Here is a 14,253-nt window from a genome sequence, read left to right on the forward strand (position 1 = left end):
TTCTTAAAGATAAACCACTCAAGTCACTACCACTGAGAAAAATCCTCTGTAACTACCCTTTAAAAATAAGTGCTGGTCCGCAGGGTGGATCAAAACAGTTTAACTCCAGTTCCAAGGGATCCAACATCCTCATCTGGCTTCCATGACACTGCAGAGATATACATGGAGATAAAACACCTACATTTAAAAAACACACACTAAAGAATCTTTTTAAAAAAAAAAAGGTGCCGGGCCTAATCCCATACCTTTAATCCCAGCACTGAGGAGGTAGAGGCAGGTGGATCTCTGTGACTTGGAGGCCAGCCTGGTCTACAGAGTTTCAGGTTAGATCAGGCTACTTAATGAGACCCCCATCTCCAAAAAACAAAAACAAACAGAAAAGGGCATCCTACTTTCCTGTCAAAAATTACAAACTCTTGAAGACAATCGAAAGGGAATAAAGGTGAAAATAGAAAATACAATCATTCCTTCTAAGTTAAGACGAACAAAAACGTCTTTGTGTTTAAAGAATGTTAAACCAAACTCTGTAAGCACAAGAAAACCAGACGGGTTTTGTAAAATCTTCCTTTATCTTAGCAGGGGCACCTGGAACACTACTGGTGCTTCCGCATTCTCGAATATCCACGTGGTAATAAAGAGATCACACACCGACTCAAAAGTTCAAGCCTGAACTGGCTGATGCCTTCTTCCCACCTCACCCCAAGACAGTGACAAGGCAAGGACCACATATGTGTCACAGGTTCACATCCGCGCTGCTGCCAGCATTGACAGTTCTTCTGATGGCATTTTCATGACATGGGATGACAGCGAGTGCTCTCTAAAATGAAATGTAACACTCTGCAGTCTACAGTAACACACTTGTTTTAGAAGAACGGTACACTTGTCTCAAATGGGAAGACTTTCAATCCTCACCTACTACACACTGTTCACCTTTCTAAATGTATTACCCTTAGCAGTTCTGACAACATGGTCGTACAAGAATTTGCCGAGCAGGAGTTGCATTCTCTTAGATTTGTTTTTCCTTCCAGTCTAATATGGGACCTGGCACAAGAAACACTCCGTTTCCTTATAAGCTGTCCCCCTGGACTGTGACAATCTTCCGTACTTTGAGTACTACCTACTACGTGTTGCCAGGTAGTAGAGATAAATGTCACAACAAAAGTCAGGCAAATAGTGCACACCTATAATCTCAGAAGCACGTGGGAGGTGAGACATCTTGCCTTCCATGAGACCCTAGTTCACACAGAAGGAAAAAGAAAACGGCAGAAGACACTCAGATCTTGTCCTTACGAAATGTCTTAGCCCAACAAATGGGCCACAAATATTAGAAACAAGCAGATGATGGTATTTCTACAGTACAATGGGTGTTATGAAAGGAAGCAGGGGTGGCATGGAATATATAAACATCTGATCTACTGCCAAGCATGCTGGCCCACGCCTGTAATCTCAGCACTTGGGAGACGGAGGCGGGGGAATCAGGAGTTCAAAGACAGCCTGGGTCTCAAAGCGAGCTTGATGCCACCCTACACAACATGAAACCCTGCCTGAAAGAGACCTGATCTACTACAGCAGATTAAGAATCGCTTCCCGGAGGAAGTTATGACTGCACTGAGATAATTTGGCAAGGAGGGAGGAAAAATGATTGCCAACACGGAACAGAACACATACACAACCTTGGAGTAGAAGGAAACATGGTATGTTAAAGGCACTGAAAGAAAGCCAGCCAGTGTAACTCATGAGAATGATGGTTCCAAGTGCCCCAGACCAGGGAGGAAATCACCACTTGTTGGGGGTCAGACGGTGGCTGAGACTACAAGAGTCTTGTGCTGTTTTGTTTGTGCTCTGACATATAAAGTACCTGAAGACCATAGAGGTCTGTACAGACAGAAAGGAAGTATAGGGCTGGGCGGAGAAAGGAATATAAGGTGGGGGGGGGGGCGGGGGCGGGGCAGGAGCTTGGTCCTTTTCTCAGCTGAGGAGTTAGCAGCGTAAGGGTTGGCTGTGGCTTGCTCCTTTGTCTCTCTGATCTTTCAGCATTTACCCCGATATCTGGCTCCGGGTTTTTATTATTAAGACCAATTCGAACTTGTGCAACAAGTTCTAGTAAAGTCAAGAGAAAAGACGATGTATTTAAGAAATACTTAAGAATAAGTCAGTATGACATCTAAGCCATGGCTCATTTGGCAGAGCTTTAAAAATGACAAATCTTGAGATTTTTCTCAGTTGTAAGACCAAACAGCCATGCTGAGATTCTGAGCTTTGCTGCTCCCATGTAGACATCAATTGCAACAAGTTTCCCTAAAGCAGTTAAGTGCATCTTAGTAAGTTCAATTTTAGGACATGTGCCAAAAAGGTATGACCCAGATTACAGTAAAATCAAGGACATATTTAAAAAATAATTATATATTATAGGTCCTACCTCCCAACTGCCAGATAAAATTTCTAGCATTTGCAAGGTACATATTTATAATATCACATTATATAATTCATTTTCTCTCCTTTGTACTTCTGTAAAAAGAGAAAATTTATGTCATGAGTCAAATAACTCCAAACATAAATTTACAGAGTAACATTCTGTATCAGGAACATCACAGTATACCTGAGAACATTAGGGGGAAAGGCAGTCACTGTATCTTTAAGATGCTACAATATCAGAAAACAATACTGCTTCATGACAGACACTGTGGAAACACTGGTAACATAAGGCATCAGCGCTGGGCTGGGGGTACAGCTCGGTGGCAGGGTACTTAGCTAGCAGGCACAAGCGAAGGGTTCACTCCCCAGGGACAAACATGATAAAAAAGGTTATCAATGTTTAACCTACAAAGAGGAACAACTTCTACACAGATGACTGAACAGGAAACAGTGTCATATACACTCTGGTCTCTCACTTGAGGGGATAAACAGGAATTTCAATACATCATCTTTGTTTTATAGAACCAGTATAAATAAGAATCTATTCATGCTCATGGTAAGCCTGAAGATGACAGGAAGCTTACAGTGACCCTCATAAACAGACCAAGTCCAAAATACCTGCTATTAGAAATTTATATTTAGCTCCCCTATTTCCACGGACCAGAAAATTTATACAAATGACTAATAAATAATTCCTAGCGTTTTGCTTTAATAAACTAGTTCTCCATCACAGACCTTCACCTAACATGCATAGGCCTGGACCTACCTTAAGATCATATATTATCAATTTCTAAATCCTGTCTCGAAAAATACAAAACAAAAAATCAATTTCTTTTTCTTGTTTGCTTGTTATTTATGTTCCCATGAAAAAATGTATTTCTCACAGGGCAGTGATGGCACACACCTTTAATGCCAGCACTCAGAAGACAAAAGCAAGCAGATCTCTCTGAGTTTGAGGCCAGCCTGGTCTACAAAATGAGTTCCAGGGCAGCCAGGGCTACACAGAGAAACCCTGTATTGAAAAACCAAAAACGACACATACACACAACAAAACAAACAAACAAACAAACAAAAAACCTTGGTTTTAAGTGGTGCAGGGTAAATATATTTTTCCTTGAACATTACCAGAACCCTAAAATGCCTATAGTTTTACAATATATCTGACATGTTATGCTAAGACACAATAATTAACACTGTGGCTTCATATATAAGAATCCTGCCATGCGGTGGTGGCGTACACCTTTAATCCCAGCACTCAGGAGACAGAGACAGGCAGATCTCTGTGAATTTGAGGCTAGCCTGGTCTACAGAGTGAATTCCAGAACAGACTCCAAAGCTACAGAGAAACCCTGACTCGAAAAACCAAAAAAGAAAAGAAAAAATCCTAGTAACAGGAGCATGAATGAAAATCTTAGTCAAACCCAAGGTTAGCCCAGTGTTAAGTGTAAAAGATAAAATAAGGGACCAAAACCTTCAAATTAAAGAACTGCAATTAGTAAAATCTAGAACTGCATGTCATGAATGTCTCTGCTGCCCATGAACTGTTAGTAAAAACGCCACATGTGTAATAATGAGGTGAGACATGTAATTACCAACAGTAACCAGGTTCTGAAACTGTCAATCAAAACTGAGGGGGGAAGAACCTGGTGAGTATCTAATACACCTTATTTTACAGATGAAAACAGTAAGGGCTGGAAGAGACGTGCAATGAAGTCAAAGATTTGACTTCTAGAAGACAGAATACAAACACTTACAACAAGACAGAGCCCAGTTTCCTAAATGGCACTCTTTCCATAAATGTCAAAAAAAAAAAAAAATCCTCTTACTTTTCCTTTAAATCTTGTGGTGGTCTGAATGAGAATGGCCCCCAAAGGCACAAATCTTCAAATGCTTGGTCCCAGTTGGGAAGGGGTAAGAGACGTGGCTTTAGTGGAGGAGGTGTGTCACTGGGGGCAGGCTCTCAAAAGCCCCTACCATCCTAGTCAGGCACTCTGTCTAAATGCCTGTCTGTCTCTCTCTTTCTCTCTCCGCCTTGATACAAGCTCTCAGCTTGCCTGCCTGCTACCATGCTCCCCACCACGATGGTCACAGACTCACCCTCTGAAACAGTAAGAGAGCACCCAATAAACTCTTCTGTAAGCTGCCTTGGTTGTGGTGTTTGTCACAGGAATAGAAAAGTAACTACAACAAATCTACACATGGATTAAAAGATACATTCCTGAATACATCTCAATTCCTAACAGTGTAACCAAAAAAATTACAAAGACAATCAAATACGTGTTCTAAACATTTATCATTATATATTTAACACACATACATGCACATATCACGCATATATCATAACACAAGAGATCATCTAGACTCATAAATATAGCATATTAGACATAAGACTATTTTTATAATTAAAAAAATTAATTTTAAATATATCAGTCTTGAGAGAACATGCTGCTCTAAAGGTGTGAATAGAGGGAGGGAAATAAATTCAGCTTTGTCTCAAGGATGTCAAAATGCAGCACGGAAAGATTCAACCTCAGGACCTGCAACTGTTATCTACAGGAACCTAGGGTTTTCTGCCTTTTAGCTTCTTTTAGCTTCGATGTTACTATGTCACCTCCTCAACCCAAACCACCTGGTTGGAGCGCCCCACAGCCTTCAGGGACCTGTAGGGATCCAATCCCAGCCAAATGCATCATTCTTTTTATTCTCTAGACAATGTTTACAGGATGAGAAAGGTTTCATTTAACTTCCCTCTTAGCAATGGAAAAATACCCTTCTCTTAAGAAAGGTTTCTTAAAAACTGTGTATCAACACAAATCCTTGGGATTTACTGGCTCTCTGGAACCAAATTCTGAAGAGTCAGCCAGACGCTAACCAAAAAGGGAAGTCACTTATGTCTCACCTCCTGTAGACAAGCATGTTCTGGGGGAAAAAAATCCGTCCTAGGACAGGAATCTTGGTTATCTTTGTTTTAAATCCTCCTTCCCAACCAGTTTCCATGAAATAAGACTCAAATGTTGCACTGCATGGTCTTCCTCCACCCCTTATCTAACGGACAAGGCCCACTAACGTATCTAAATATTTTTATTTCTTTAACAAAGCCTTGACTCTCTTTTCTATCTCGCCAGGGATATTTCTGATTTTTAAGAATTCTTCTTGAGCTATCATAAACTTGGAAAGAAAAATGAAAACTGGTCCAACATCACTCTCAGTAGGTAGCTACAAGCATGGGCACAGCCTACAAGTCCCAATTCACTGGCCTCTAGGCTGAAGATGGGGACACTGTAACCACACCAGCATGAACATTTTAATTGCCTTCTTAAGATTCTCCTGCATTTTTTTCCATACAAAGCCAGGGTATGGTTTCTGCATTTCTTTTTTATAGAGAAATCCCCATTAGGGGCAGTGCTCTGGAGTTGGTATCAGAGGGAAAACGGTCAACAGTGCTCGTCCTGGAGTCTGGCTCCTTCACTCTAGTTCCCTAGCCTCCCCAAACCGTTACCTGTTGGCAGTGCTGGTAGTGCTGCTCCCATTGCTGTGTTTCTGTGCCCGGCTCAATCTCCGTGGGGGCTTTGAATGCTGTAGCCGGGGGCTCGGCATGGAGGGGAACGATGAGGCATAGCCATGTTCACACTCTAAAAACAGCAAGGAAAGAAAGGTATAAGAAGAATACAGACAGCCAAATCCATGGATCTACAAATTCAAGGTCCTGTAACAACACTTTTTTTTTAAAGTAAAAAAAAGTAAAATGTTTCTACTCTTTCTGATTAGAAGATAAAATCCCAGTGTTTATCTGTACATTCCTTTAATCCCAGAAGGCCCAGACAAGAAGATCCTGAGTCCCAAGGCCAGCCTGAGTTACGGCAAGACCCTACCCTAAGGAACAAATTCATGGTCTGGACATCAATCTGGAAGCACATGCAGACCAACCCGCTGCCAAGAGATACCGATACGGCTTCTAAAGTAAACTCCCCCCTCCTATCTAAAACCTTTTCATTCAAAAATTCTTTTAAAAAGGAGGGATCTCATTTTTTATGTGTATATAAGTGTGCAGGAGTCTATGTATGTGTACCATATGTGTGCATGTTCTCTGGAAGCCCGCAGAAACGGCGAATCTCCTGGAACTGAAGCCACAGGCCACTGAGGGAGGCCCTACCTGAGTGCTGGGAACTGAATCCGAGTCCCCATTACAGCAACAAGGACTCTTAGCGGCTGAGCCATCTCTCCAGCACCAAGGATTCTTTTTAAAACTCCCAGTTTCAAACACCAGTTACCCATGCAACCCCAAAAGATTTCACTTGCCTTGTAACAAACAAAAAATCCCTTCGCTTGACTCTCACCTCTTCACTTCCTCTGCAGGCTCCACATTTTTGCGTACCTCAACTCTTTCGATCACCAAGTCTTACGAAGGACCCTCTCTCTCCTGACGACAGCATTGCTGCTCTTCACGCCCCAATACCCCAGTTTCTCCATTTCCCCTCCGGTCTCCACCTCACAGCACGTCCGTCCCTCCCGCAGCACAGCCGCTCTTCAGGGGACATTTTCTGCCCGGGGCTAGAGCAGGCCCCGCCTCCCGCACCTCCTGCAACCACACCTCCCCAGCTCCCACCCACTTGACTCTCAGTTGCAAGAGCTCTGGTCCAGCGCCCTCCGCCCTCTCCCCGGGTCCTCCCCGTAGCCCCCTCCCCCGCCCAAGCTCCCGCTCACGCCGCAGGCACGCACGCGCACCTGCCGGCCCTCGCTCGCTCGCGTCTCCCACGCCTCCATTCGGGAACTCACCTGCACGCCTAAGCAAACCTCCTTCCCGGCGCGCCCACCTCTCCACCCGCGCTCGTGGATTTCCGCGCGCGCGCACGCACGCGTGCACACTCCTTCCCACACGCGCGTGCCCCTCTCCCCGCGCGCGGGCGCGTACCACCCCTCACCGGTGCACGCACTTCCACACGCGCGCACCACCTCCCCTCACCAGCCGCGCAGCACTCCCCGCGCGGGGCCCGAAGCGACGGCGCCCAGCCGTTACCTCGCTCCCTGCGCTCCAAAAACTCGGCGGCCTCCAGCAGGCGCTGCACGTTAATCATCCGCACCCGCTCCATGGGCTCCGCGCTCCCGCCCCCCGCCGACAGGAGGCGCCACAGACGGCTACAGTCCCACGACGCCCCGGGACATGTGCGGCGGGCGGGCGGGCTAGCTCGGCCCCGGCTCGGCGCGCTCTCCGCCGCCCCAGCCGTGCCCGCCGCGCCCGCCGCGCAGCCTGCAGCCCGCGCGCGGTTTGTTTACTTCTCCGCGCGAGCACGGGGGAGGGACCAGAGCAGCGGCGAGGACCGCCCCCGCCCGCCCCTTCCGATGCCTCCTGGGAAATGTAGTCCAACCCCCACCACTGCACGTCAGGAGTCTAGGGACATGGGACGCCTCAGTGCGCCTGCGCCTGGAGGACTCCGCGATGGCCTCTGGGAGATGTAGTCTCTCTTTGGCTTTCGTTTTCTCGTTCAAGGATGGACAGGCTAAACTTACATGACTTTGCTTCTTAGGAAAAGAGTTGGTTGAGCTTTGGGTCTGCTCCCAAGGAGACTCATTTCTTAGCTGGTGCTCAAGGCCTCATCCATTCTTTAACTGAATCTGTCCTCTATCTACTGCTTACTCGTGGCAGTCTAGTGCCTCGGTTTCCTCACTCACTAACAGCGAAATAGCCTATCTGCAAAGGCTGTTCAGAAACATGAGATCATTTAATGAGAGCCAGAGAGGACGTTCATGCGGTCCTCCCTCTCTGCTGCAACACTGACGAAAAGGTTTTCTAACCTCTTTTCTTTGTGGACTGGATTCTTACTCGGTGTCTCATTGGTGTTTTTAGACAGAAACCTATTCTGATGCTACAAGGAAAGGACATAAAGATTTAGTGTTGGAATCGGAGCTCTGGCTGGGTGGACTCCTCAAGCTTCCTTTTCCCCCTATGTAAAATGGGTTGAAAGTCTTCCAACTATGCATGGTGTTGAGGTCAAAAGTGTGCCTGGCACTGAACCAGACTTCATGTATATAGTACCGAGAGAAACAGACATGGAGTTTGTTCCCAGGAAACATACACATTTAGTAAGCTTCCTTGTGAAGTCTAAATGGAATAATTCCATCACTAGGTGCATTCTAGGCGCTCAGTGAACAGAAGCTAGGATAATGGCTGCTCCTCCCATGATCTCCTCTCTTAAGGAAACCGACAGCAGGGAGAGCCGGCCTGGTGGCACACAGCTTTAATCCCAGCACTGGGGAGGTCATCCTGGTCTACAGAGTGAGTTCCAGAACAGCCAGGGCTACACAGAGAATCCCTGTCTCAAAAAACTAAAGAGAAAAACAAAAAGCAGAGGGCACACTGAAAAGCAGCCACTCGCTGCTCTTAACCACTACCCTACCCTCTTCTCCAAGTCCTTCATCTAAGAGATGTCTCAACCTTGACATTATTGATGCTTTGGATCTGATGGTTCCTGCTGGAAGCCAGGGTCTGTTCCGTGCATTGTTGGATGCCCAGAGCATATGTAGGCTCTACCCACTAGATGCCAGTAGCACACCACCACCCCTTGACAACCAAAAATGCCTCCAGATACTGCCACATGTCCCCTGAGACAAAACCATGCCAGCTGAGAACTCTCCGGGGAAAGGAAAAAAGACAAGATGGCGGAAGTGCTGCACACTCTAGGAGCAAGCCGGAGCTGTGGAAACCAGCCACAACCTGTCTCACTCCGACTTTGTTCTTCTGCTCCTCTTGGTAAGGAGACAATGCGCCCTTCCTTGTGGTCATGTTACGGCTACTGCAAAAGATCCATCTTGGGATGGATCGCTTACTCTCTCAAAAACACTATGGGTTTTGTGCTGCATTTTAATGCCCTCTCTCCTCTACTTGGTTTTTCTCCCTCCCTCTTCCTCTTTTTCCCTCTCGCTGCTTCCTTCCCCTCCTCCTTCTTCTTCATGAGTGGTATCCCCAGTGAGGTCACAGGCCCTTTTAAATATTACACTTGGCACAGCATTTAAGAAATAGATGTTCATCAATTTCGGTGAGACCCAAAAGGAGCAGGTGTTCTCAAGCCACAGTGGGGCAGGGGGACTTTTCTAGACTTTAAAGAAGGTCTGTGCTTTTCCAGCTGTGGGATAGATCATATGGGTTTTCCCATTGCACACTGGTAACAGCTGCCCTTCATCCCCAGCCAAGGGCATTACTGGATAGAGGAGGAAGTTCTGTGCATGTGTGCGGCGCGTGTCTACAGTTGGAGGCCTGCCTAGTCTCCATAGTGAGTTCCACAACAGCCAAGAGAGAACCTGTCTCAAAAAAACAAGTATCACTCATTCAGAACACCTATTAGTTGAAAATAAAGAAAATATAAGGTTAAGGGCCAGGTGTGGTGGTGCACACCTTTAGTTCTAGCACTCTCGGGAGGCAGAGGCAGACAGATCTCTGTGAGTTCGAGACTAGCCTGGTCTACATAGTGAGTTAGTGAGTTCCTGGCCAATGAGGATTATATTGTGAAACGACGTGGGGCGCGGGGGGCAGAGAAAAGAAAGATTATGGGCTTAAAAGTTCACTTTTACCACTTGCAGAACCCCTTAAAGTTTTCAACTCTAAATTCCAAGGCCTTCCAAATTTTTAAGTCACTTTGATAGCAAGAGATGGTGTACTGTGCCCAGTGACAGGGAAGCCTGTGTAGCATGCAATCAAGAAATACAGTAAAACCTGAAAGTGTCCACACATTGAAGATGGCTTTGATTCCATAGATTAAATTATAAAGCCAAGGGAAGGCTAGTGGGAAAAGGTTGGATAGATGTCACAGTTGACACCACATGAACTAGCCTAGAGCACTGACCAAGAGGCTGACGAAGGGGTGGAAAGCCACACAAGAGTCACCAAAGGCCACCTGCACATGTGGAGGAGCCCTGGCAACGGTGACAGTGGGCTGACACGTGTACAGAAATCTCCAGCCTTTTCCATGCGCAATTAAAGAGACCGCAATCCACACACACACACACACACACACAAACCACCACCCCCACCCCCTCAGCTTAGCCAGAGGGGAGCCCAGAGGCAGCCACGGTGTTGCTTTTGTTCAGATGCAGCCAATTTGCACTACAAACATGGTTGGGAAAAGGGAGACACGGGTTGCTTTTTTTTTTTGATTTTTGGTGACAGGGTTTGGAGCTTTGGAGCCTGTCCTGGAACTAGCTCTTGTAGACCAGGCTGGCCTCGAACTCACAGAGATCCACCACCCTCTTATCTCTGTCTCTCTTCCTCTCGATTTGAAAATAGCACAAGTCCCCCAGCTCTACCACAACCGAGAGTGGATGGGCTCAATCTGCCTCAGAAGAAGCAGGCCTAGTCCTTCACTCTTAGGGTCTTTCCTGCTCCTCCACTCCCCGGGTACAGTTTGGTAGATGTCAGTTCCCAAGGGATATATTGCAAACTCACACATGGAGGCTGATTAGCATATAGTCTCGGCAGACAGTTGAGATGGAGAAAGGAGGAAAAGTCCGGGGAGTTCAGTTACAAGTCCCTAGTCGTTGTTGTTGGGGACACTGGCGTTGTTCGGGTTTGGAATCTGCACAGTGTGTGCCGTGTAGGCACAGTTTTCAGCAATTGTCGGTAAGGCTGTCAGATAACCAAGGTTCGGACAGGGGAGCATGAATTCCGAGGTCCTAGAAATCAACTACATGAACCCATTTTTGCACACACACCAACACACCCACTCCCACATGACGGCAGCAGCCTCCTCTCCCTCCAGGGTCCAGAAACGAAGAGCTACTGAAAACCTTGGCTCTGCCCAGTGAGTCAGCCTTGTCTAACTCGGTGCGTAAGCTCTCAAGTCACCGGCAGCTCGGAGCAGCGGGGCTGTGTGCAGCCGAGATAAATTTGGGTCTAAAGGGATGACGTAATGCTAAGCCCGAGAGGTGGCCGCCGTCTCCCAGGGCTCCAGTCGCCAGGGCTGCCGGCTGACTTCCCAACCACGTGGAAACGCACCAAGCGACCCAGGTGCCCAGGCTGGGGAGAAGCGGAGAGACGGGGAGGGGGTAGCGACAGAGGAGGCGGTGGTTAATCCCAGATCGCTGAATCTGGAAGTTTGTTGCTTTTAACTCCAGTGTTTCTGGTGAGATCAGACCACTGGCAAAGGCTCAAACAGCTGCATTTGACTTCCATCCTGACCCATCTCTTACCTTAGAAAAGGGCTTTTTATATTTTATTAAATGGCCCTTATTACGACTGTCTATTTTGGTGACTGTATTGGTGCACTAAGCTCGTCTTCCTTCTCTCTCTCTCTCTCTCTCTCTCTCTCTCTCTCACATAAACTTGGATCCAATAAGTCTGCATTGCAGGATTCTGCTAATGTGCATGTCTAAGTTTGCTCACCCCAGAGAACACACCTCAAACCCAACCCTGGTGGGGGCCATCATAGGGAGGGGTAAGGAACTCAAAAGGGTTTTGATAGATTGATGCCAAGTGACTGTTCCCCAAAAATGTTTCATAGTTTGAGTCCTGGAAGTTTCTATCACTAAACTGATTTCTCAGCTCGAGAGTCCATTTTTTTTTTCAGTTCAGAACATCCAGGCTCAGTGAAGTATGCCAACATGCCAAAGCCACACAGCCAGCGTACTGGTGGAGAAAGTGTTGAAACCTAGGTCTTAAGATGCTCCCTTCTTCTCTCTAGAATTTTCTTTTGGATTGACACACGTGTCAAAGAAAGGAGAAGGGACACACACACTCTCTAAAGGACAGTAAGTTTTCAGATCTTTTAGGCTTGTGGGACCCCCCCCCATCTCAATCCTGTAAATGTCACGGTTAAGTTACATTCTTAAAGGATCTGAAAGCAACCCAATTCTGCTTTGTTTTCCTGTTGAAGGCTCATTTTTCCCTAAAGAAAGGTTGCCTGTCAGCTGCTTTCTCAGGGGTGACGATGGCAAGCCTCAGACCTGACCTCGGGTCCCTCTCTAAGGACACAGTGCCTACCCCCAGGTCCCTGCTGAGCAATGCAGCCGCCTTCCTCTGCAAAGCCTCCCGCGTCCTGTTCTCAAGACCTCATCTTTGTCTTGAGTGTCACATAATTGCCTGTAATTTGTTTTTGCAGCCACGTATGATTTCATGATGTCAGTGATGCCTGTGCATGCGACCTGGTCAACCATGGGATGGCATTTTTTCCGGAGCCCTTCTCAAACCTATAATTTGTGCTTTACTTAGAATTTTTCACCTATATTCAAGAACAGGAATAAACTAGAAAAGTCTGGGGTGTGGCTCAGGGGTGAGAGACTGAGATTCTGGATTCAATCCCCAACATCGCGAAAATAAATAAATAAATTGTAATTTTTGTTTTGTTTTAAGACAGGGTCTAATTTAGCACAGGCTAGCCTCAAACTCACTACAAGGATGACCTCAAACTCCTTGATCCTCCTGCCTCCACCTTCCCAAGTTCTGGGATTGCAGGTCTGTACCACCTTTACCAGGCTAACTCATTTTTCAGGTTTTGCTAGTACAAAGATCCTTTTTCCCTGTTTGGTTTTTTTTTTAATTGACTTCCTATTAATGTGTGTGTATGTGTGTGTCCACACACGTGCATGTAAACGCATGCCCAGTCCGAGGTCGGAGGAAGACCTTGAATATCCTGCCTTATTCCTCTGTGCTATGTCTTCTTGAGACAAGGTCTCTTACAGAACGTGGAGGTTGCTGTTTTTCAGCCAAGCTGAATGGCCAACCAAACCAGCAATCTCCCTGTCTCTTCCTGCAGTCACTCAGTGCTGGAGTTGCAACCATGCAGACTTTTACATGAGCGTGGGGCCCCTGGGTCTAAGATTGTGCAGCAGGCCGTCATCTACTGTCTCCCCAACCCCAGCTAGAAGCAACTTGATTTTAGAACCTTCAAAAAATAAAAAACAAATGAAATGAAATCATAAAAAGAGCTGAGTGTCTTGGGAAACACTTTAATCCAGAATTAATTCCGAAAGGCAGAAGTAGGCATATCTCTGTGAATTTGAAGCCAGACTGATCTACATAGCAGTTCCAGGCCAGAAGGGCTATGTAGCAAGGCCCTGTCTCAAACAAATAAACTAAACCAAAATCTAAAAATATGCCAGAGGCCAACCCCACTGCTACAGGCGGGGTTCAAGTTCTTGCCATGGCCCTTAGAGGAGGCTAGCCTGGAGTGGCCCTTCTCCCTGCCTCTGTGGATACCCACCACCCCTTTCCTGGTGGCACAGATTGGTGAAGGGTCACAGTAGGCCCCAGCATGCCCTGGGCACTAAATCACACGCCTAGCCCCTGCCTAGCCCCTTCTCTTCAGGTCTTCGGGCTCAGCCTCAGGTGCAGCATCTACAATAAAACACAGGCTCTTGGCTCATCTGAAGAGATCCATGATGTCACCTCACCCCCACTTCAAGCTCCAACCTTGATCCTAGAATGTTGGGAATCTCCACAGAGCCTAGAACAAAATGAATCCATTTACCAACTTGCTGCCCTGAAACTGCATTTCCGTCACGGTTCTTTTGATGTGAAGAGACACCGTGACCATAGTACTTTATACAGGAAAGCATTTTGTCAGGGTTGGCGTACAGTGTCAGAGCCTTAGCCCATCATCATCGTCGTGGCAGGATGCATGGTTGTGTGCAGGCAGATATGGTGCTAGAGAGGCGGGCGAGAGTTCTACACCTGCATCCGCAAGCAGCAAGAAGAGACAGTGACATTGGGCCTGGCCTGAGCATTTGAAACCTCAAAGCCCACCCCCAGTGACACACTTCCTCCCACAAGGCCACACCTACTCCACCAAAGCCAAGCATCCTTATCCTTCCTCTACTACCTAAGAGCCTGCAGGGCCATTTTAATTCAAA

The 14,253-nt window shown here is 46.7% G+C and overlaps 1 protein-coding gene across 3 annotated transcripts in view; it reads right to left on the reverse strand.

The window, feature by feature from the left end:
• The window catches only part of Mxi1 (MAX interactor 1, dimerization protein), a 65,868-nt gene that overhangs the window by 39,408 nt on the left and 12,207 nt on the right, over positions 1-14,253 (reverse strand). Inside the window, exons 1-2 of one of the 3 annotated variants that reach the window (XM_057779714.1) lie at positions 7,433-7,692; positions 5,915-6,047 (exon numbers count right to left, since the gene is read on the reverse strand). In XM_057779714.1, the coding sequence (XP_057635697.1) occupies positions 5,915-6,047; positions 7,433-7,505 (206 nt within the window). In that variant the 5' untranslated portion in view covers positions 7,506-7,692. Of the gene's footprint in view, positions 1-5,914; positions 6,048-7,191; positions 7,307-7,432; positions 7,693-14,253 lie in introns of those variants that run through there. The other 2 variants (XM_057779715.1, XM_057779713.1) reach the window with 2 other exon arrangements.

This window comes from Chionomys nivalis, chromosome 8, assembly GCF_950005125.1.
Source record: "Chionomys nivalis chromosome 8, mChiNiv1.1, whole genome shotgun sequence".
Taxonomy (NCBI): domain Eukaryota; kingdom Metazoa; phylum Chordata; class Mammalia; order Rodentia; family Cricetidae; genus Chionomys; species Chionomys nivalis.